Here is a 22291-nt window from a genome sequence, read left to right as displayed (position 1 = left end):
TCCTGTCAAAGTAATCTCTGTTTTTTATGCAATGTACATTTGTGGCATGTACAATATGCCGCCATGCTTTTGTCACCTGTGGTAATACAGATGGTAGACAGGAGCATTACAATTTACCTTATGAAGTTTTGCTAAATTCAACGGGACCCCCAGATGAGAGCCATGTTATGTTTTCAGTGTAAAACATCTAAAAGATGCACTCAAAAAAATGAATTGCCCTCCTAAACATGAAGCAGTAATTTTGAATAAAATGCAACTGAAATATGTAAAAATCTAATGTTTATTTATTCAAATAATGAATCAGTAAGGGAAATATGCTGGGTATTAACTAAACATATACGAATCAATTAAATTTAATTGGACCAGATTCCATTAAATTTAGTGTTTTACATTGAACTAATATAACACAATGGAATTACATGGAAATCAAATTACTTCAAGACAGGATTTTGGGCATATTTTTTGAGTGAACCGCTGCAGCTGCTGCAAATAAGACCTAAAACATAATCTATATTTTATATATGATTCCCATATATGATTACTGATGAGTAAGCTCAAGGAGTTTAACTTTAACATCAGACTGGAGAGGTTAACGTGACTACCTGGAATCCTCCTAAAGGTGGGGTGCTGATAATAGCAGATATATCCTCCAAACTTGCCAAGCCTTGAAACCTGCTGGTGCCATTCTGCTGTCAAAAAAACATAAAATAAAGAAATACAAACTCAAATAAAACACTGTGCCTAAGAAGGATTAAAGCAAAGAAAGACGAGAGTAATCTGCCTGTGCATTTGTGTCTATATGCATGTGCATGAGAGTGATGGGGCACTCTCCTAAAGCTGCACTAAACAAAATGCATTTTATTTGACTGGCAGTGAAAAGCCAGCAATGACAACAACAACAATGAAAGGAAGATAAAGGCATGGGAAATATAGTCTGGGAAATATAATGAACGAAATGAGGGCAGAATGAAAAGGAAAAAAAATAAAAAGGCTTTCAGAAAGCAGGGAAAATAAATGTACTCTGATCATATCAAAAAGATATCCACGGACCCATCTAATTCAAAGAGAGCTTAACAGGAATGAAACTGCAGGCTAGAGGAACAACTATTGAAAACAAAGTTGCTTTCCTCGGGACACTGATTTAGAGAGCATGAAAGTGCATGCATACTCCTAATTTGTCTACAACAGAGAAAACAGTTAAAAAATGTAATGACCAAAGAGAAATGTTTAACAACAACAAATTTTATCTAATGGATACAAACATAATTCCTGAATGAAAAGACGAGACACTGGTCATTGCAAACAGCAACAGCGTAAACCGTAAAAGCAACTGGGAAAACCATTGTACAACCTCGGCACCAAATGACTCTCCTGCTATATGTAATAAGAATTCAATATGAATAAAATAACTGTGTCATTTCCACCAGTGCTGAGAGGTTTAACGGCTTAAATATGTGAGATTAAATACCATCACATCGGTGCGTAGTTGAAGGTTTCACTGTACAATGAATTAAACGCAAAAAACTACACATTAACAAACGTACTGGTAGCTAGGTAGGTGGTAAAATGGTGTGCTAACAGCACAGAAAGATGATAATGATATTAGATAAGAAAGACAGTAGATATGCACCAAAAGATATGCTGCACAGTTACTATATGAGAGCTGTGTCTGCTGCTTAGAAGTTTTTAATTCACAGCTTATACTTCATAAGAATGGACTTGTGCACAGCCACAACATGAAAATCCCAACTTAGAGTGGAACACTAAATCAACATTATATTATGCTCCAAGTACTTTACACTACAAGCCACATTCACCCATTAAAACAGCGCTTTATCTATCTCACATCCACAGCTCCAGCTAATTTAGACTCACCAATTAACCTCACATGGATGTCTTTGGAATGTGGGAGGAAACTGGAGGTGACAGTGCTAACCACTTCACCGCCAGGCTGCAGACGCAGTCGTAAGGCAGGAAAGCACTAGTGTTTACGGGATACAATGGACAATATAACCCTTAGCTACTGTTTGTTATTCGATGCCAACTTCCCCCAGTGAAGACATACGTATGCTGAGGCAAACAAGTCTGTTGCATATCATATCTGTAAGAGGCAAAGGTGTGGTAACCAGTTTTTCTGGTAATGACATGTGAGCGAGTGCTTGTTACTGACCTCTAACTGGCTCTGTGCTGGTGTGGTGGTACTAGTGCTGACGTCCCAGATTGTGGGCACTGTGTCCAGGTTCTCTGCATTGATGAAGGACTGGGTATCAGCATACTCCGACAGTGAGTCAGTCGGAGAGGAGAACAGAGAGTTTGTGGAGATGTCATCAAGGCAGGGCAGGTCCTGCAGGCAAAGAAAAAACGGGACGAGGTGTTAAAGGTAAACTCTAAAACGGGACAAAATTTAGGGCAGAGAGTTCAGTAGATCTCTAAATAAAGAAACAATATTTATACCCACATCCAGACACGGTCCCTCACCATCAAGCTTTATGCAACATAAAGGGGGCGCAACAAAAGCTTTTTTTAAAAATGTAACAGACACGGCACCAATACCAAACAGCAAAAGAAAAAAGGTGTGGCATGAGGATGAATGGGAGTGATGTTTGGATAATAAAGGAGCCGTATTCATTCTGGATTTTAGCCAAGTTACATTTATTTGGGTGTAACACGAGTAGCCCAAACAAAATATAATTACACACAGATGTGAGAATGAGCACGTGAAGTAGAACGTGAGGGGAAGGCACAATAAGGCTGCTTGTGTGTATGTTTGTCATTTCAGCTATGGCTGCCTTCCAGTCGCGCCTCTATTCATATCGTTTCCAAACCATTAGCATGCCATGTTCCTTAACTAGCCCCTCACAGGCACCCCTAGGCCCCCTGAGACTTATAAACATGTATTTGGAGAGATAGGAATTGAATGACAACAAGAAACTCAACAGAGGAGAAATCTCTTTGTGACGTCCATAAATGAGTCGGTGTATAAATACACTCTGGGCAATGTGTGGAGATTCCCACAACACACTGTTCCCCATACACCCACTAGGGGACCACGAGGCAACTGTGAATACTTCCCCAAAGAGACTAACGTGCTTATTTGGAAATTTGGGAAAATTTCAACATTTCTCCAAATGTTGATACCCCCCACCACCAATATTGCTATATGGCCACAGGCGATCTCTGTTAAAACACAATAAGCTCTAAGGACTGAAGATGGCTTTGTGGGAAGAACAATACTATGCTTACAGAACAAAAGTAAGAAAAAAAAGTCCATAATCATGCAGAATCATTAGCTGAGCTGCTGACTCAGTCCTAACAATCTGGTAGGACTGATTAATACCGAGAAGCTGCAGGAACTTCTGTCATGGCTGTCTGTTAGCCATTACTCACAGTTCAACAGAAAATGTTTCACAAGCATGAGAGGACTAGACGTAGAGCTCAAAGTGTTAACATGACAACATCACGTAGGAATGGTGAACAGGAAGGACTATAAACAGCAAACAGAGAAAAAGTGGCTCTGCCCCACATTTGCTTACATACATATTTGTGTATTTTGTCTTTGTGACATTAGAGAAACAAAGCAACTTATTAACCTATTATGTGGATGTTTGTGGATTGTAAAGTGCACTAAGCTTATCAGTGTTTACTGCTCACTTTATGCTCTACAGCTCCCTCCCTGTTCCTTTCTCTTTCCTTTTCTCCTCATGTTTGTGTATGTGTGCGCTTCCTGAGGGCAAGATCAGGCATGAGCTCTGCAATCAGACTCTCCAAAGTTCTTCTAGCCTACGGACAGCTGACTGGAACAACTGGCTTTTGTATGGAGAAAGAGTTGTAGATAAGAGTGGGTGTCCTATACTACCACTCCCAAACACGCAACTTGGTCACTTTATATCACTTTTATATCACGTATCCGTTTGCTAGTTTGTTTCTCTATTCTATCAACTATGTGACTTTCTACCTCATGCTATTCCGTGTCCTAATTCCCTTCCCTGCTCCCTCCATTCTGTGCAATTCTGACTTGGGATAAATGAATAAACAACAAGGCTTGGAAAAAGGACACAGTGTCACCAGAGGCATCGTTCCACTGAGGCATAATTGCGGAAACACACGCATAAGCTCAGACACACGTATAAAAATTATTAAGCATTGCCTGTCTTTCTTACAACACACTTAACCACAAATTTGATAAAATGTTACAAGATGAGTTTAGATACAAATACAGACCTGATGAACAAACAACACAAAAGAAAACCCCCTAAATATAATCTAATCTGAGTTACACCTACAGCTGTCATATTAGCTTTCCTCATAAAGCCGGTTAGGGTTATGAAACTCTCAAAACCTTAACGATTCTTATTTTGCACATCACCATGAATTCAATCAAGCTTGAAAAGAAAACAAGGGCTAATTTAATTTATTCTACAAAAATGGCTAATTTGTATGCCAGCTGTTTATTGCTTAGCGCCACATTATGATGAGACTTCTCGGTTTTCTGCATCTTGTAAAACCATGTAACATTATGTGCTTTGCTATTGCAGTGTTGTTATATTAAGACAACCAAAATGATACAGAGGAATCACAGAAAACTGCGGCAGTCTGGTGGGTGCTAACCCAGACATGTCCAACCTCAGAACCATGCTAATCGAGTTGTTAAGCAGAGCGTAACAGAGGCAGCAGTGTTTGTCCCCCGGCAGGCCTATACCCAAGGCTACTCCATCTACTGCTCCTAACAGTGGGCCCTGCCAAGCAGAGATAAGGCTTGAATTCCAACTGCTCTGATGGTAATCTGGCTCCTTCCACAGCTCACAGCCTTACAATCATATAACTGCTAATCCTGCCTCACACTTTCTCCTTTGCACTCTTTGTATCTGTTGCGTAATAAAACAAATATCTGTGTATGTGTTTTTGTGTGGCCAAATTACACATTTTATATTATTTTCATGGAATAGGTGGGAAAAAAACTGTGTTTGTACAACAGCGAAACATGTGAAAGTCCATGCACATGCTTTTTCACATCATCTGTCCGCCATCCTGTTTTTTGCTTTTCACGTTCCTCTTTCACTTCAGCTTCTTCTCTGCTGTGAATTGTGAAGCCAGTATTATATCCTCTCTTTACAGTAAAGTTGAAACCCTCAACACATGCAGTCATCCATTTGACCAAATGCCTGCAACAATGACTCCCAATTACCTTACTTTGTATGGAAGCTACCGGCACATATGAACACGAACACTGAACATCATGTATCCACAGCAGTAAATTGTACTTGAGTATCTGGATAATAACAGTTATCTGTCTGTTGATGATTAATGTAGGCACATGGCAGTGAAAAACAACCTCAAAGAGCCTTTCCAGCACACGAGATGCCTGCAGAGCAGTAGAAGTTGGTGTTTGTGGTTGAAGATGGTGGTTATCAGCTCTAAGAATCAGAACTGGAAAAATACACTTCTAAACATAACCGCCCACCAGCAGCTTAGCTTCTTTATTTCCCTAATCTGCTAAAGTTGATGCATTTATTGCATGACGAGTAACCTTAAACAGTTTCACACAATCTCCAGCCCTTACAAAAAAATCCCAGTGAGTCCATAATCGTAAGATGTGAAAACAAAATTTAGGCTAGAATAAATATTAGCCAACATATTACGGTAAGGAGAAGTATTTATCTGTCCTTCACACACACACACACACACACACACACACACACACACACACACACACACACTGCAGTTGCCATGACAGAAGGAAGGAACAGCCGTTTCTAATATAATGACCACACTGACAATAATTAGCCCTGATGATAAACTCATGCAGTGTCATACAGAGAACTCTAGCAGCCCTGTCTTTTACTTAGCTTTATAAGCATATCAGTTTACAAATGTTTCTCTTCCTTTTAAATGAAAACGCCCTTTTGGAATACTAAGGATTATCAGACACAAACCCTTCTCAAACACATCATTAAAATAATATTTTAAAGGATGCTGCCAGTATTTCCAGTCATGACATCGTAAACCGTTTTTACACAAGGTGTCTATTTTTATTTGTTTATTTTCCTGTTTAGTTTTGAATGGTCAGTTCCTCTGTTTTGTTGTTGTTTTCATTACTAAGTCTAATGTTATCCAAGGACAGCCACATGCCTCCCGTGACACACAGGGTGTTGTCAGCTGTCTCTTTTCACTGGTGTTTTCTTTGGCATGCGGGAAGTGCTGACAACAGTTGATATCCCGAAAATAGTGCAATAAAAAGGAAAAATATTATTACCGATTTCAAGCTAGTAAAAGCAGTAATTTGTTGAAAAAAATTAATCATCTGCATTTAGTAATGTAATTCGTACCACAGCTTTACCCCGCTACCAAAACACAACCTTAACGTAAGAGCTACTGTATACTGTCCCAGGCCACGTCCTGCTAAACTCAATAACCTCTCAATACAAGGCCACGCTGAAGCCTCAGCCAGGCCAGGCCCAGGGCTTTCCCCTCCTACACACTGCCAGCTTGGCTAAATTTTCCAAGGCCAGGAAACAAGTCACCCTGGCCTCCCACTTACCCTACACACCCACACATGTACACAAACACACATGCACACCTCAAATAACCTCACGAACACAACCTACATTTCTGTCATCTCCTGCTTATTCACTATCCCAAGCTCTAAATGTCCATCCCCCTTGTTTCTCATCCCCGGCAACTTTGTCTCTCTGCCCCTTTGGGCATCTCTTCAATGTTTAGTTTTGTTTTCCAGCAAAAATTCAGCTGCAAGAAGATTGTCTGTATAATCCAACACATGACTGATTGATATGGATGTAGCTCAAGCTCAACTGTCTCTGGATTAAGCACAGCCCCTTTTCAGCCCTGTCTTAATATCCTACAGAATGCTTTAAGATCATGAAAATACTGGTGTACCAATATTAGTAACAGTAGTAGTGGGAGGGTTAGACGTGTGAGAGTCACACCACACTCTGGAGACTGATAGTTGTAAAAGCTAATAAAATGCCAAGTTCTTGGTAATGTCAGTAGTGTAAAATGACTGTGTAAGCCAGCATGACCCTGTCAACAAGCCAAGTAGGTGTACTGAAATCTTATCTGTCAGATTGTGTGGTCTGTTTATGTGGATGCAGTGATGGGATAGAGTTTTCATATAATCCACAGCACCCCTATGATCAGCTGACTGGAACAACCCGAGACTGATCTCACTGGGGTCAGCTGTTGACCTTATCCATGCAGTCAACAGAACCTGACTGATGATGTTTGTGTGCCTTCTTAAGATGTGGGTCTGGGGCCAGTAACTGAAAAGCCACTACTGGTGTCTCTCATTCTCTGTGGATTATGTTATGCCAAACTGTCTGCATGTCAGACGGCCCTGACATATCTACCGGACTGTGACTTTAATAGCACGACTGTAAGCTTTTCCTTTTCCTTGACCCCATACAGCTTAAGGCTGGTGCTGACCTTAAAAAAAAAATCAAGTTCTTTGATTAACTTGCTGTTGAAAAAGGGCTTCTTTGATTTTTAGCATTAAATGAATTTGTGGACAGAAGGTTCTGTCTTTTGACATGCAGACATAAATCAGCTTAACCAGAAACAGAGCTTTGATCAAGGAGCCAATTTGTCAAAAAGCCACTTTATTTCTGTACACATGGAAAGTTTTACATCTGTTCTGGTCTATAAGACCCTTTAGTCACACAACCTCCCAACCAAAGAAAATATACTCAAACACTTTTAAATGTCAGCCACTGTCAACAAAATGCATTCAAGTTCAGCAGCTTCGCAGCTCACAAAGAGCTCTCCTCAGGATCCTCCCTAAGTGGAAGTCGACCTTTGACCACATTTCATTAATCAGTGCTAATAAAGAAAACCTAACCCAGTGGACTTTCTCTGACAGAACTTAGTACATTTTCTATTTTAGGGTGAAAAGTCTGATTAGTAATCAGCTATTTCTGTTCTATATTCCTTTTTAAAGGTTAAAGGTCAGAGCGATTGTTTCCTTGTTTAGCCAGCAGACAGTCTGGTCTAATCTGCACCAGACTAACCTATGCTAATCAAAGGGGCATATTCAGTCCAAATACCTCCTGACAGGCAGGCCTTCATGTTGTGCAAAGTCTGAATCAAGAAAGCCAGCTTGTTACTTACAAGCCTGGAATTTTTTAGTGTTTTCACGTGTTCTGGAAAATAAAAGGATGTCCCCAGCTGGACGGTTCTTCTGCCTGTAGGGGAGCCTAAGGTTCACACGGAGCTGGGTACCAGAAACTAAAAGGGGTAAATTTTAGCAAAATCAGTTCATCTAAAAAACTAATTACTTTCCTAGCAATAAAATCAAGTAAAGGCAAAGTAGTTAAAGATAAGAATGAGAAGACAGGAAGTCATCTACAGACGGGTGCCATGAGGGTGAGCTGACACAAAGCAAATTGTAGTCAAAGAAAAAAAAAATAGGGAAAAGGGGGTGGGGTCAATGGTATTTACAGAAGCTACTCTTCTCAGTACATTTTCTAAACATCTTTCTACAATTCTTCTGTAGATTAAAGCCATCTAAGAGTCCACTAACTCTTTGTCTAAGACGGACTCTATAATGTTGAGATCAGGGATCTATGGGGGGCACAATATGCTGCAGGGACTCCTTATTATTCAGGTCACTGAAGACATGATCGCGGCTACATGCTTGGGCTTGCTGTCATGCTGCAGCACGAATATGAGACCAGCGAGCTACATTGTTGATTGTAAGGGTTCATAGATAAGAAATGAAACGTTTGTACAACACTATGCAACTCAAAGCAAGACAAGATTCTGAACATGTTTGTGAGACAAAAAAAACAAAAACCGGTGAAAAAACGCACATTAAAGTGACTCACTCAGAATCACACTGTGTGTCTGTTTTTGTGTTCTATGTGGGCCTGCGTGCTCAGAGCTGAGAAAAGTGGATGTAAGGGGAGTGTTGACGCAAGATGACAGAAATTTCAACACAGCATACCACGAAGCACTTGCAACAGAGGTAAATCCTCTGATTTGAAACAGTCGCATTCAAAATAGAGAGGATTTAAAATTGTTTTAAAACTTGTTATAGGGGAATAATCTATACTAGATGCATATGGTAAGTTACTGCTTTAGAAGGTAAAATATTATTGGTATTATAAAGTACAGCCTAAGCTAATATTCAAAGCATAGTCTAGGAAAAGTTTTTCTCTTAAGAAGAAAGGAAGTCTGCAGATGTATGAAATCAAAAATGTACTTCAAATAACCTTCCTCTCATCTTGTACATGACACACACCCACACTTTGACACCTTTTGTCAGTTGAGTACCTTATGCACAATGAGTCTGTAAGGTACGGACTTTGATTTTGTTCCCCATCAAGGAACACCTGCAACACTTTTTCTCCTGACTATCCAACGAAATCAGAACTTTCTGTAAAACAATATGTCCAATATGTCACTTTCACACTTAACACATCTGGTAAGGGACACAGAAACCCTTAGCAATTTTCATCCTACATGAAGCCAAAACAATTAAAAACTGACAGTGCTGTTCAAATGCCTTTATTTATTTAAAAGAAACTGACCCAGCACTTCTATATCAACCGTATTCTAACAATTTTCCGGAGCATGTAAAAAGAGTATCTCAGCCATCGCCTAACCATCTCTGATTTACTTACTGTTAGTTCAGACAATAACAGCCAACAGACAAGATCAAGGGTAGACAGGTCCACAATGCCAAGAAACCGAATCCTTTCTATGATATAACAGTGCTGCTATAATACAATAACCTGATAATAAATCCTAAACTAGCCTCGTAATAAGCATGCCCCAGTGGGGCATTTTACAAAAAGTTAAAAGAGTTTCCAAATATGTTTGAAACAAGTTTCTCACATTAAGTTTGATTACATAGTATTTTATTCAAGTTTGTACCAGAGGACTTTTAATTATGCCTTGCTGTAACAGGCAAACGGTCCGGGAAATGCAAAAGCTCTTGAATGGAACGAATGATCACAAAACAGTTATACATGTTCATTAGTCTATTCTATTTAATTGTGTTTCATAAAAAATACTATTAACTTCACTTTGGTGACAGTTTTAGGACTCTAAAAAATAATGTGCTGAGTTTTCTCATTTTAGTATTACTACGCTGACAGTCATGTTGTTCTAACGGCTGTCTTCCTTTCCGTATGCTGTCGTAGTTTTTGAATCTTGTATCCTGTGTCGTAGTAGAAACATTACCAGCCAGAAATAATTAGCTTGAATGTCCCCTGGTTAAGTTGTCTGTTCACCTAGCACCACTCTAAAATACTGCGATTACAACTGGCAGTGAAATGTGATATTTTTTTGATGTAATGCTGCTTTCAATCAAACCCATTTATGCACTGCTACATACAAAAAGACAGCATGCATGTGAAGCGAGGCACCAACCTGCAGCCTAAGAAAACTGCACATCTTGCAACCAACCTTTGTCTTCTTTTATCAGTGACCCAGTACCCCCCTCCCCACACACACACACACACACACACACACACACACACACACACACACACGCACACACACACACACACACACACGCACACACACACACACACACACACACACACACACACACACACACACACACGCACACACGCACACACACACACTCCCCGAAGCACTCACTTAATCTCACCATCATTGTTTATTCACTTCCCGTCAAGTACACGCCTGGGGTCACACTTGAGGTTGAACGTAATACCAGGAAACTGACAACATGTGCCCACCGAGAGGCTTCCCTGCACCTTAAATGACAGGTTCACAGTCTTGCAATGTAACAGTAATTGGTACCTTAAATAAGAAACAAGCTCTAGAACAAGAGGTTCTAGGTTTGGATAAACTTTTACTACAGATTTCTCCATGCGTTCAAGTTTGAATTTGATCAAACAGGTGGCCACACTTTAGTATGCTAAACTCTGACTCTCTAAATGGTCACTGTGTATTGGAGGGAAGGCCACAGCAAATAATGTGCAGATGTGCAGCTGACTTTTGTGTTAGAAAGATGATTAAATACTGTGTGCCTAAGATTTTTTCATGCACTGATAATATCCATGCATGATGTTTTTTTCTTTTTTAATATGATTAAAATGTGTAAATTCCTTGGAACTCATGACTGGACCCTTTTTCAATTTTTGCTGAAAGAAGAAATGCTGACATGGGATTAGCCAACTGACTTAACCAGAAATTCAATGGGCTCAGCAAGCCTTTCCCCAAATCAAGTCATTAAACGGATATTTGCCACATTTTCACTGACACCGTGCAGTCTAATGAATCATAATACAAAAAATAATGATGGTCTATTTACAATCCAGCACAACAATGGCCAAATTTAATAGTCATCCACAAAACCGGCAAGACTGCCATTTAGCCTGACAAGATATCAGGTTCTAGCACTTAGTGGTAGACAGCGTGGAGTGTGGCACATAATAATTTGTCAGAGTTTGTGGCCGTGTGGAGCAGATGATTGGCTGGCAGACTGGTCTGTCGGCAAAAAATATTCATAAACTGATCTAAAAAACTAACAGACCATCTTTCATAATCATTTACTCTAAGACAGTTAAATAGGGAAGCAAAAAGCTTAAAGATATAATGAACAAAGATGAGGTAACCTTCTTTCTTTCAATAGAATGAATCATATTCGTGCTCTACACCAATTTCAGTCTTGGTGTAGGGCATAATCAGAGACATATCTCAATCTTGTTCAGGAAACAAGCATTTGTAAGCGCTACTACAAACTAATTTAAGAAGTTTTTAAAATACATCTTAATATAGTACGAATTTGTCAGCTGTCAGAAGTGTCTCAATACAGTTACTTTACAAACAGATCAAATCCAAAGAAGGCCAAGCCCATATAAAAAACCCTATACTACAATAAAAGAAACAACATAGGCCTGTCTCCTTCAGCGCTGTGTTTAGAGGAAGCGTTTATAAAATTAATTCAAGGAAGTTGAAATTAAAAATACAACGATGGCTGGGTAATGAACTGTTATCAAGTTCCATGACAGGGACAATAAAAACTCTTCACAATAACAGCCTACAGTTAGTCACGAGGCTTTTCTATTCATAGTATTCAAGGGCTGATCGTGACATTAGAAAATAAAAACGGCGAGTGCTTAAATCAACACTCTTCATTCAACTTAAAATATATGACAACAAGATGCAAACAGTACCTTTGGTAGCGGTTTTCCCAGCTGAGCATAAAATTTAGTCCAGAACTGCATGAGAGACATGGATCCAACAGCTGCAGTTTGGGGGAGTAAAATACACACACACATACGCTCCTGCTTCACCTTGAATCCCTGAACTGGACAGTCTCTTCCATGTGTTGATCAAAGTGTTGGTAATCACTTTACAGCTGGTGCGCTCCCACCCAGCACAGGACTCTCACTAGCCCCTTCACAGTTCCTCTATGGTTCAGAGCACACATCTGCCTCTACCACAGATCTGCTGTGGGCAATGAGCGCACACCTACAACCTCTCACAAACAGAGATACAAGCAACTCTAAAACATACTTCCTGCTTCACCAGGACTGTCAGGTATTTGCATAAGGGGTTTAGTCATAGTGATTGTGGACTAGTTCCTCTGAGCTCAAAAAGGTGGTTGGAGAGCGAGTGAGAACAGAGGAGGAGGGGAGGGGAGAGGTGGGGAGAAGAGGGAGGGAGGAGGGGAGGAGCTTTCAGGAAATGATGCTTTTGTTGGTAAGTGACTAGAGTTACTGGCAGTAGGGCCCATTTTACTGTACATGGTGTAACTCAACCGCATTTGTAGTGTAAACAGTATTGCGCTCTGGACCTGGCCTCTCCTCACACCCTGCTGCTTACTGCTATGTTTAATGGGACTCGGCCACTATTTAATCATTATTATATTTAGAGGCCAAATCCCTGCCTGGCTTGCTGTCTTACTTCATACTCTTTTTTTGTGACTCTTTATCTAGAAAGATTCATTTTTAGGCCAGTCACTATTCTTTTAATAAATGCTGATTAATATAAGGTAAATATTAATACACACAAAAGCTAACAAAGGCAGAAGCAACAAGTTGTCAAATAAGCTTTCTGGGAAGGGTGTGTCAGGTATGACAGGACACCTTTTTTCAGATATAACAGCACAGAATAGGATATAGTTTTCGATCAAGAGAGCTTCTTCTACAACCATTAAAGAGATTTTATGAAAAAAAGAAAAAACAGCCGAGATTGTTAAAAGTGCGTGTTTTCAATCTCACAGGGTCTTTCAAAGATTAGCCTATCTGCACACCTATTCATAAAAAGTTATTACTGCTTACTGGAACTATGGGTGTGATTGTAAAATGCAAACAACAAAAAAAACAAAACAATATTCTGGGAATCTGACTGCTTATCAAAGGCAGCAACGTGCCAGTTTTTCTAAAACAAGAGCAATGTTAACTGTCCAACTGTCCATCATAAAGGAAAACATTGTGGTATTTAAAAAGAGAAATAATGTGATTTATGTGAAACACGGGGGGCCTATTTGTACACCCAGCTTCCAGGAATACATGATATCAAGCATGGAGAGGTACTGTAATGTCCATCTTCACTGAATTGAAGGGGAGTCAGGCTCTCAGAGACAGAGTGGCGCCTGTCCATGGTGTCATCATTGTATGACTGGGAATCCTCTGAATAATTTGTGTATGTATGTGAGTCTGGGTGTGTGCGTGTGTTTCATTTCACATGGAAGGCCACTGGGGAGAAATTAATCATTGATGTACTTCTTTCGAACTCCTAAACACACCTTGCTGCTTCACAACCAAAAGAAGTACCACTTTATTTGAAAGGGAAGTACACCATCATAAACGTGGAATCTTTTCAAACGTTTATCACTGCTGTCATCAAGTGTCACTCAGTTAAAAAAGTCATTTTTATGACAACTTGACATTAACTAATAGTTTGGGTTATATAACTACAGTTTCCAAATTGTACTCTTGCAGTCGGGATCAAGTACATAGTCATGAAACAGTTATATTACTGTTGTGGCAATATCAAGCCAATATCAAAGCCTTCTATGTATCACAGCTTAATGATGTAATGTTAACCCATAAGGCTAAACAGTTTACATACCCTATAAACATATCATGCTCATAAAAGGTTTACAAGAAGCTATGTCTTCTTGGTGAATGTGAAGTGCATCAACTTCGCATTTAAATGACTTATATGAACAAGTGCAGTTTAATAACATAATCCAAAAATATGTCGATAGTCACCTGTAAGTCTTATGCTGACCCTTTCAAATACACAAATGAATGCATTCCTGGCTTTACATACAAAACATCAGGATGTAGTCTTATTGTCATATGCGCACAGCTGCTTTCAGTGATTTACAAAAGCTAAGTGGCAATGTGAAGCTACGTGAAATGGGGCTAACTAAGACCACAAACAAGCAAAGCTGGTTTGATTTCCAAATCTGATTTTGATTCTAGCCCTCAATGACTTTGAATCATTTGAATCCTTTGTCACATTTGATGACCCTTATCAAACAGGACCAACAATTGTATTTTTCCATTCACTGTGATGATATCATCTCTAACTTGCAAGGTAGACACGGGTGCAAGTCAAAACCTGACTATTGCAATAATAATTTTTTGTTAAGAAATACTCAGTTCCTAAACAAATGAGAGTAGAAGTTAAACTATCCGAACCTAATATTAAGGCACACAGTCCTCACGGAAAACAGTGCACCTATTAACAACCCTTTAAATTAACACCTTTGACTTCCTCCTTCGGAAACTAGGCCAGTCAAATGACTGTGCTGGAGTGTCTTATAAGGAAGTAACCGAGAAATACCAACTGATTTATATCATGACAGGTTTGCCACAGAAAAAAAGAAAGTCAAGACAAACCAGATCGTCCACCATATTCCAACCCCCCCCCCCCCAAAAAAAACAACAAAAACACCCTGAGAACTTTCAAATTCACCAAAATCATCAAATATTTTAAAACAAATGAAAATAATTCTATTAGCTGGGTATTTCTGTATGCATTGCAAACACTTTTTAATTTACAAAATGAGAGTCTTAAATGCAACAGAGAGGTTTAAACTACACCTGTGTGCAAAAATATGAGCTTAGTTATGATATAGCTCATGGTCTGCAGAGTTGCACAGGTTAAAAAAAAGCATGCCTTTCAGGAACCAAGGGGCCTTAACATTTTTTCAGCTGGGTCTTAGACTAAACAGGATCTTTCTCTTTGCTTTTCTCTTTTCTTTGCCTGCCCATATAGATATTTTGATGTTATCACATTTCAACTACATATCTAGTGTGTTTATATCACCTTAGACAAAGACAATGATCTTTCTACAGGTAATTGCCAACAGCTGGCTAAAGACTTACTCACGTTTGGAATTTTGAGTGTGATTTATTTAGCAATAAGAAATTTTCAGTTCTACAAAAAGCAAAACTAAGAAGACTCAATGCAAATGCACACTTCCTAGAAATGTACTTGGCAGTATTATGAGTGTAAACGTGAGAGCAATTACACGGGGAGACAGAACAAGAGTATGTAGTAAGAGACTAAGACCAGGAGTGTGCCTAAATGTGCTCCAATGTGTGTACATGTGCACATACAGTAGGTATACTGTATATATAGAGGATATAGTATGTATGATAGTATGGTCTGCTTCTGACGTGATGTGCACTCCTTGAGGTTAGCCAGAGTGGTTAGTTTTGTCTTTATTGTCTTCCAGTAAATCTTGTTGTCATTGTGACTTTTGTCACATAGACTCACATGTTTAAGGTCCACAGATTACAAAACTTGGGCTTGGTAGGTATGCATGTATCACTGTGACAAAGGGTATAGCTTTCTTTCAAAACGCGGTTGCGTTTTTGTCAAAGTAGCAGCTCTCTTTTTTTTCTAATTACAGTGAGCAGAGTCAGCAGAATGGAAATATGTTGCTAGTTTGAATCTACTAAAGAAAAATGGCATTAAAATTCTTGAGGTTAATAAAAACCAGTAAATACAAGTTAGCCTCAATATGGTTTTTCCACTGTTTATCACAGTTTTACTGTGTCCAAGCCGACTGTTTTGGTAATGCCTTAGTTTATAGCTTCTTGGTGGTACTATAACTCCCAGAAAAGGTATTTTATGCCAACTGTTATTTCTGGGGGAAGTTTCCAGCGAAAGACAGCACATATTGGCAAAGCTTCAGTTCATATAACGTGTAGGTAATTTTATTCAGCCATTGTTTAAATCTCTCACATTTAATATGTCCTAATTACTTATGATGTGCATTGTGTACTTTTAGGGGATTCTGGTTATGATGTTTCAACAACCTTATCCTGATCACAAAACAGTGGCCACATGTCCATTTTATTTATTAGTAACTTCGAGAAAAGTCATATAAAAATAATATTAACGGGAATATAAACAGGAAGTCTACTGATTCTAACACAAATAATCAACTGTTTTCAGAATTACAGCAATCCAGAGTTACACTTCCTGGTAATATGCTGGTTAGCTGCATAAACAAACTGTAACATTGTGGGAAGACAGCAAACCAAAAGAGATTTTCCTAATGACCCTACAGCTGTAACTGAAACAAAGAAATTGCTGAGGTAAACACGGCAGTCACTTGACAAAACCAAACGATCCCATCAAAAACTCTGCCTAGTCAAATATGCCTAAATGTTTTCTGTATTGTCATGAATCAACAGTGGGGGGGGAAAAACAAGAAATTCTGCTTTCTGATTGTGGATGGACACAGGAAAAACATGGCAGGATCACCACGGAATGGGGGAATGAAATGGAGGATGAAGTGAGCTGAGCGTGAGTTGGCAGATTAGTCATGATGACCCCATGACTTACATTTTCTCCCCCATGCCTCACATGGCAGGGAGTGTCTAAAACCAAAAAGAAGAGCTGAGAAAGCACAATATAAGCACAAAAGATCTCGCTGCCGCAAACAGGCACAAGCAAGCATTTTAACATCACATATTTTTGACACCACGAAAACAAATCTCCACTACTTACTGCTTGTGAAAAGAGGTAATCTAAACTAAATCTCACAACAACTGTTTTCTAATTATGTACCTACAGATAATTAGACATCTGTGTCATACACTCAGGAGCCCTGTATGATTACTTTACAGAAGAAAGCTCAATCCAGACAGGCTAAAACATGCATTTGGAAAACTAGGGAAACCCCACATGAATCACACAATCCATGTAAGCACTACAATACACGCGCATGACACGTAACTTTCTTTTGTATAATATATGACATGTGTAGCTTTTGATTTTAAACCCCTCCCACCAGTCTTACAAACCAATAAAACCTTGCCTTTTTTTTTTCTTTTTTTTTAAAGAGAGAATTATTAGACTCATTCAAACATCTGGAGCCAAACATGAAGTGAAACTCTTGCGTGTAGATTCTGTGTCTGCTTGTGCTTCATTTGAAACTGCTAGTAATGATGGACTACAAATGATGTGTCTGGAAACTGGATATCAACAACAAAAATCTCTGAATTATCCTTGCAGCTTTGCCATAACGTACCTATAATGTGCACATTCATTAAATGTATTTAAGATCTTTTAGTTCTTCTGGTTGATGCAAAACATCTGAGCAAAAACTATATGAGAACTTTTTATTCTATGATTTCTTTATCATATAATGTAAATGCATGCTTTTATCTACAGACAATACATTGTTCACTGGCCAGGCTATGCTGTCAATTTGCTACAGCAAGGAGCTGTTCCAGCATCTCTTCTGACTAAAGATAGGTTTGTCCAATTAATTACAGTCATGTCCAGAAGTGTATTTTATGCACCAGGATTGAAAAACATTATTATTTTTTACAATCTGCATTTTCTACATTTTTATTAGAACTACTGTTTAAAGAGTTGCCTCGTAGGAACATAATGAGGAAATATGTTATAGAAAAAATGCATATGCAAAGCAAGGATCCCTTATCTTGAGCCACCACTGTGGCTGCTTTGGCTTTATGCTGGACTAAGGAAAGCCCGGACAGCTACGCCTTCTCTAGTTAGTGGCTCTCTTCTTTAAAACTCATCATCATAGCATATTGTGTTTTAATGTGGTTCCATAATGACACTCATAAACTCAAAATGGATTCAGATTAGAAATTCACTGGTCTGTGCAATTACAATGGCTCCTGTTCATACAATACTAGCTATAAAGTACTGGCTGAATGGACACAAAAGTACTTAGAAATAAAAAATGCAAATGATGCAAAGTAATGGGTATGGGTAGAAGTCTGTGTCTTCAATGCCCCTGTTTAAGTATTTCCCATTTTTGAATGAATGTCCAAGTTAAGCATAGTCTCACAGGCACTGAAATAATTCACAGTAGCTGAAAAAACTTCCAGGACTTTCTAAGATGCTTAATATTTGTAAAATGATTTGAAGCATGACTAAAACGCCGACTTCTAAAGGCATAAAACCATAGAAGAGAGGATCGCACAATTATAGCTTCCTATTAATGACATGCCTTGACAGGAATTGGGCAGGTGCTGCTGCAGTCGTCTAGACAACATCAGGCTTTAATAAGGTTTCTCTACGGTAAATTAAGGCTCAACTTAATACACATGAAAGGCAAGATGAAAGGGGTGAGTGGGAGGTATTATCCTTCCCTATGATGAGCAAGTAAATGAGAGTGGTAGACAAAACAAATAAACGAAAAAACTCAAAACAAAACTGCAAGACAAATACATCTTTCTGTATTTATAAGACTATCTTCATCCTGATTCTTGAAGCCATTCCAATATCATCACAAATCCAGCAAATGAGGGAACATCTTTTGGAAAAATTGTCCACCCTTTCTTCAGTAGATTTCCAAAGACTTGTGAAATAAAAACTGTTCCGGTGAGACCATCTGTAGGTCAGCATGTACAAGTGCTAAATAAAAACCAACCTGGGTAAACTCTCCATTCCTAGAGAAGTTGAGGCCGGGAAAGTCCATGTCAGAGATTCCCGGGTATATATCCACTGGCATATCTGGAATGTTGGTGAAAGCTCTGCCGTTTAAGTGGTACTGCCTAGAAAGAAAGACAAAGTTTAGTCTGTTTAACTGTTACACATAGCTTTTTCAAATAATAACAAGGTTTATACTCATTCAGCTACAAACACCTTAAAGCTGCCAAAGTTCACAGGCTTTTATACCTGTACAGTAAGTAGCAGACATGTGAAGCTGACATTTAAGTAGTACACCAAAGTACTCCAAGACAAGCGTTCCGGGTGTTGTTTGTTATTTAGTATTGTCTAACTAAAAGTTAATGGTCTAAAGTTATAATACTGTGTTACAAAACATTTTTTAAAATTCCACACACGCCTAACAGGTGAAGGCGGAACACTTTCAGTTTGTTCCCTTATGGCATTTTCAAGCTAGTTTTAAGCCCAATCTAGTCTCTTGTAACTCTTGAAATCTTTGTCTTAGTAAATAAATAATAACAAAAAACAGGCACCAGGTATTAAAAGAAACAAGCTAAACATGTATCTCGGGACAGACAGGCAGAGATAGACAAGATTAGAAAAACCCAGAGGGTAAGCGAGAGCTATCAACAGAAAGTCTAAGTACAGAGAATAAGAGCAGCTCCTACCCGTTTCAAAGATCCATTTCTCCCGAATAACAACCTCCACTTTGTCTACTGTGCTAATATCTGAAACTGTCCAATAGAACTCCTGCGATATTTTCAGTTTCTTCCTGAGTACAAGTCATCATAACGCAACAAGCTTACTCGTCTATGAGTGGTAAAAGCACAGTCAAAATGAAAGCAAAACTAAACCCTTGTAAAGGTGGAACTATAAAAGGACCATCCCATATTCGTCTCACCCAATCATGTTCCAGGGCTCAGAACTGAAGGATTGGAAACGTCCAAATCTATTCAAAGGATTAGATCAGCAGGCCTGATTGATTTAAGGTCAAAATACATCAAGGGGATGAAAGGGCAGTCCTAATCCAGTGTAAGGAAACCAAACTATGGAAACATGGTTCCTCTGATTTCAATCAGAATCAGAATCAAAATACTTTATTGATCCCTGGGGGAATTATTTTTTTGTTACAGTGCTCCATTATAAACAAACATTAACAAGACAGACAATACGCTAACTAAGAATAGTACAATATATAGTATGCATGTATGCATGCTAAAAATGTATATATATATATATTTATTATATATATACTATATATATATATAATTAAAGTCACTTATTAATATAATAGCTTGAAAATTGTTATTTATTAATGAACAACAAATTGACCATGTTGCCAAATATTCAATATTTGAGATTGTACGTGGTCACACATTCAGTATTTGCTGAGAATATGTTATCTTTATCTTGGTTATTGTTTTATATAACCAATTCTCTCACTTGGTTACTTATGCAGCCCTCGATTTTTCGTTTGAATTTTTGATACAGCTGGCGAAAGTAGTAGGGGTGGGGGAAAAAATCGATACTGTGTAGTATCGTGATATTTTGTTTGCTAATAATGTATCGATACAGGGACAGCAGAAATCGATATTTTGTTACAAAAAAGGTTTTTGTGCTCTGACTTCAGAGCATGTTGATCCTTTTTCTGAGCAAGAATCCTGACATTCCTTCACTGTCCAAATGTGTTTAACTGTTTTTTGGCAGCAATAAACATGACAGTTTACTTATTTTAATTTAAGACATGTTTTATTTTAATTAAGTTTAAAACTTTTTTATTTAATGTAAAATTATATTTTGTTTTAATTTACTTTCAAATTCTTCAGTTGCTGAAGGGGCTGCATAGTTTTCATATTGCATAGTTCAGAATAGCTATAATTGTACCAGATGGTTGCATTCAGTTAAGTTGGACTAGACTGTAATACAAACCGTTCAGTTTGTCAACAATAAAACTGACTGAAATGAGAGAAAGACTGAGTGTGAGACTTTGATATTAGATAAAATGAATATTGATAAAGTTTACCTTTATGTACAGAATCTGAATATCGCAAAATATTTAAAAAAATTGCAATAATATCGTATCGTGCGTTAAGTATTGTGATAATATGGTATCGTGGGATGTATGGTGATTCCCACCTCTAATAAGTAGGTTAACTTAAAAAAACAAAACAAGACAACAATGAGGTCTTTGTTAAACTTATTTTTCCTCAATCAAGTAAATGGGGAGTTAGTGTGAGAACAAATAGTTTGCCTACACAATGGAAAAAGACAGATTAATCATGGCGATAAATATAAATGAGAAAAAAAAGGTAAAGAACTTGGTTAGTTCTCAGAAAACACCGTGAATAGTAACAACCATCCACACTGGAAATCCCCTTAGCAAACAGTGATATGAGTGTGATATTATTACAACAGAAGTCTTGGCAGGACAGCATAAGCTGCCTTCCAATAGCACAAAGCCAGTGAGGGTCTCTCAGCTAAAGTAGCTGAATGACTTACTGTTTATCTCATCATACATAGCCTGAAGCTGTGGATAGATAATAATATCTATAACTTTGCATTTCCGCACACCTTGGTTTTCTGTTCTAGTGTGCAGTTATCTCAACTGTCTTTCAATTACTGCGATTTTACAAGTTTGCTAGAATTATGTTTATTATTAGGTTTTCAGATAAATTACTTCCTGGCATCCTGTGCCCCTTACTTATTGAGAAGTTCATAATTAGGGTCTTTAAAGGATCAGACCTGATGTGCATTTCAAACAATGACTGTACAAAAGTCTATAGTCACTTTCTACACTCTTTACTTTAAACATTAGAATGTGTTTCAGCTTCAAAGTGGTTCACTATAGTGCTGACACCTTCAGGATTAAGGCATCATCCTTAAAGCAAACCCCTATGGAGGTGCGGAACTTGCAGTAACTTTGGAAATTAATCCTGAAATAAAAATAAATAAATAAATAAATAAATATTTAAAGCTATGCTAACAGTGAATAAACACAGGAACTTAATGTACATGTAAGATTACCTGAAAGTGATTGCAGATAAAGGTAAGTTTGTCACATTTTGCCCAATTCAGGAGTAGCCATGAACTGTTTACTGTGAGCAAACATGAGCACTTTACAATGATGTTAAAGTGTTTTCGGCTTCTTCCATAGAAAAATCTGAGATCATTATCAACATCTACGGGATGCCCAAGATTACAAAGTAAACAAAGACATGCAACTGCTCTGATTCCTAGGAGTATCTCACGAAGTACAGCTTTAAAAAAAAAAAGAAAAAAGGATCCTACTCGGAAGCACATTTCTTTGAATCTGAGTATGCTATTTTTAATAACTGCAGTGTATTCTTTTTTCTTATGTTATACAGTCTCTTATTTCTTGTTTTTTTTATTGTATATTCTTTAA

At 38.2% G+C, this 22291-nt stretch overlaps 1 protein-coding gene across 6 annotated transcripts in view; it reads right to left on the bottom strand.

Annotated features, from left to right (window-relative positions):
- The window catches only part of si:ch73-63e15.2 (strawberry notch homolog 2), a 61198-nt gene that overhangs the window by 17782 nt on the left and 21125 nt on the right, over window positions 1–22291 (bottom strand). For 2 of the 6 annotated variants that reach the window (XM_014333105.2, XM_005920690.2), the window contains exons 4-6: window positions 18872–18995; window positions 2171–2344; window positions 603–689 (exon numbers count right to left, since the gene is read on the bottom strand). In XM_014333105.2, coding sequence (XP_014188591.1) covers window positions 603–689; window positions 2171–2344; window positions 18872–18995 — 385 coding nt within the window. Of the gene's footprint in view, window positions 1–602; window positions 690–2170; window positions 2345–12164; window positions 14865–18871; window positions 18996–19556; window positions 20027–22291 lie in introns of those variants that run through there. The other 4 variants (XM_014333107.2, XM_005920691.3, XM_014333106.2 and 1 more) reach the window with 4 other exon arrangements.

The sequence above is a fragment of the Haplochromis burtoni genome, unplaced genomic scaffold, assembly GCF_018398535.1.
Source record: "Haplochromis burtoni strain Fernald_Lab_line unplaced genomic scaffold, NCSU_Asbu1 Contig_42, whole genome shotgun sequence".
NCBI classification, from domain to species: Eukaryota; Metazoa; Chordata; class Actinopteri; order Cichliformes; family Cichlidae; genus Haplochromis; species Haplochromis burtoni.
The sequence above is the reverse complement of the archived record's forward strand: the minus strand, read 5'-3'. Positions and strand labels throughout refer to the sequence as shown.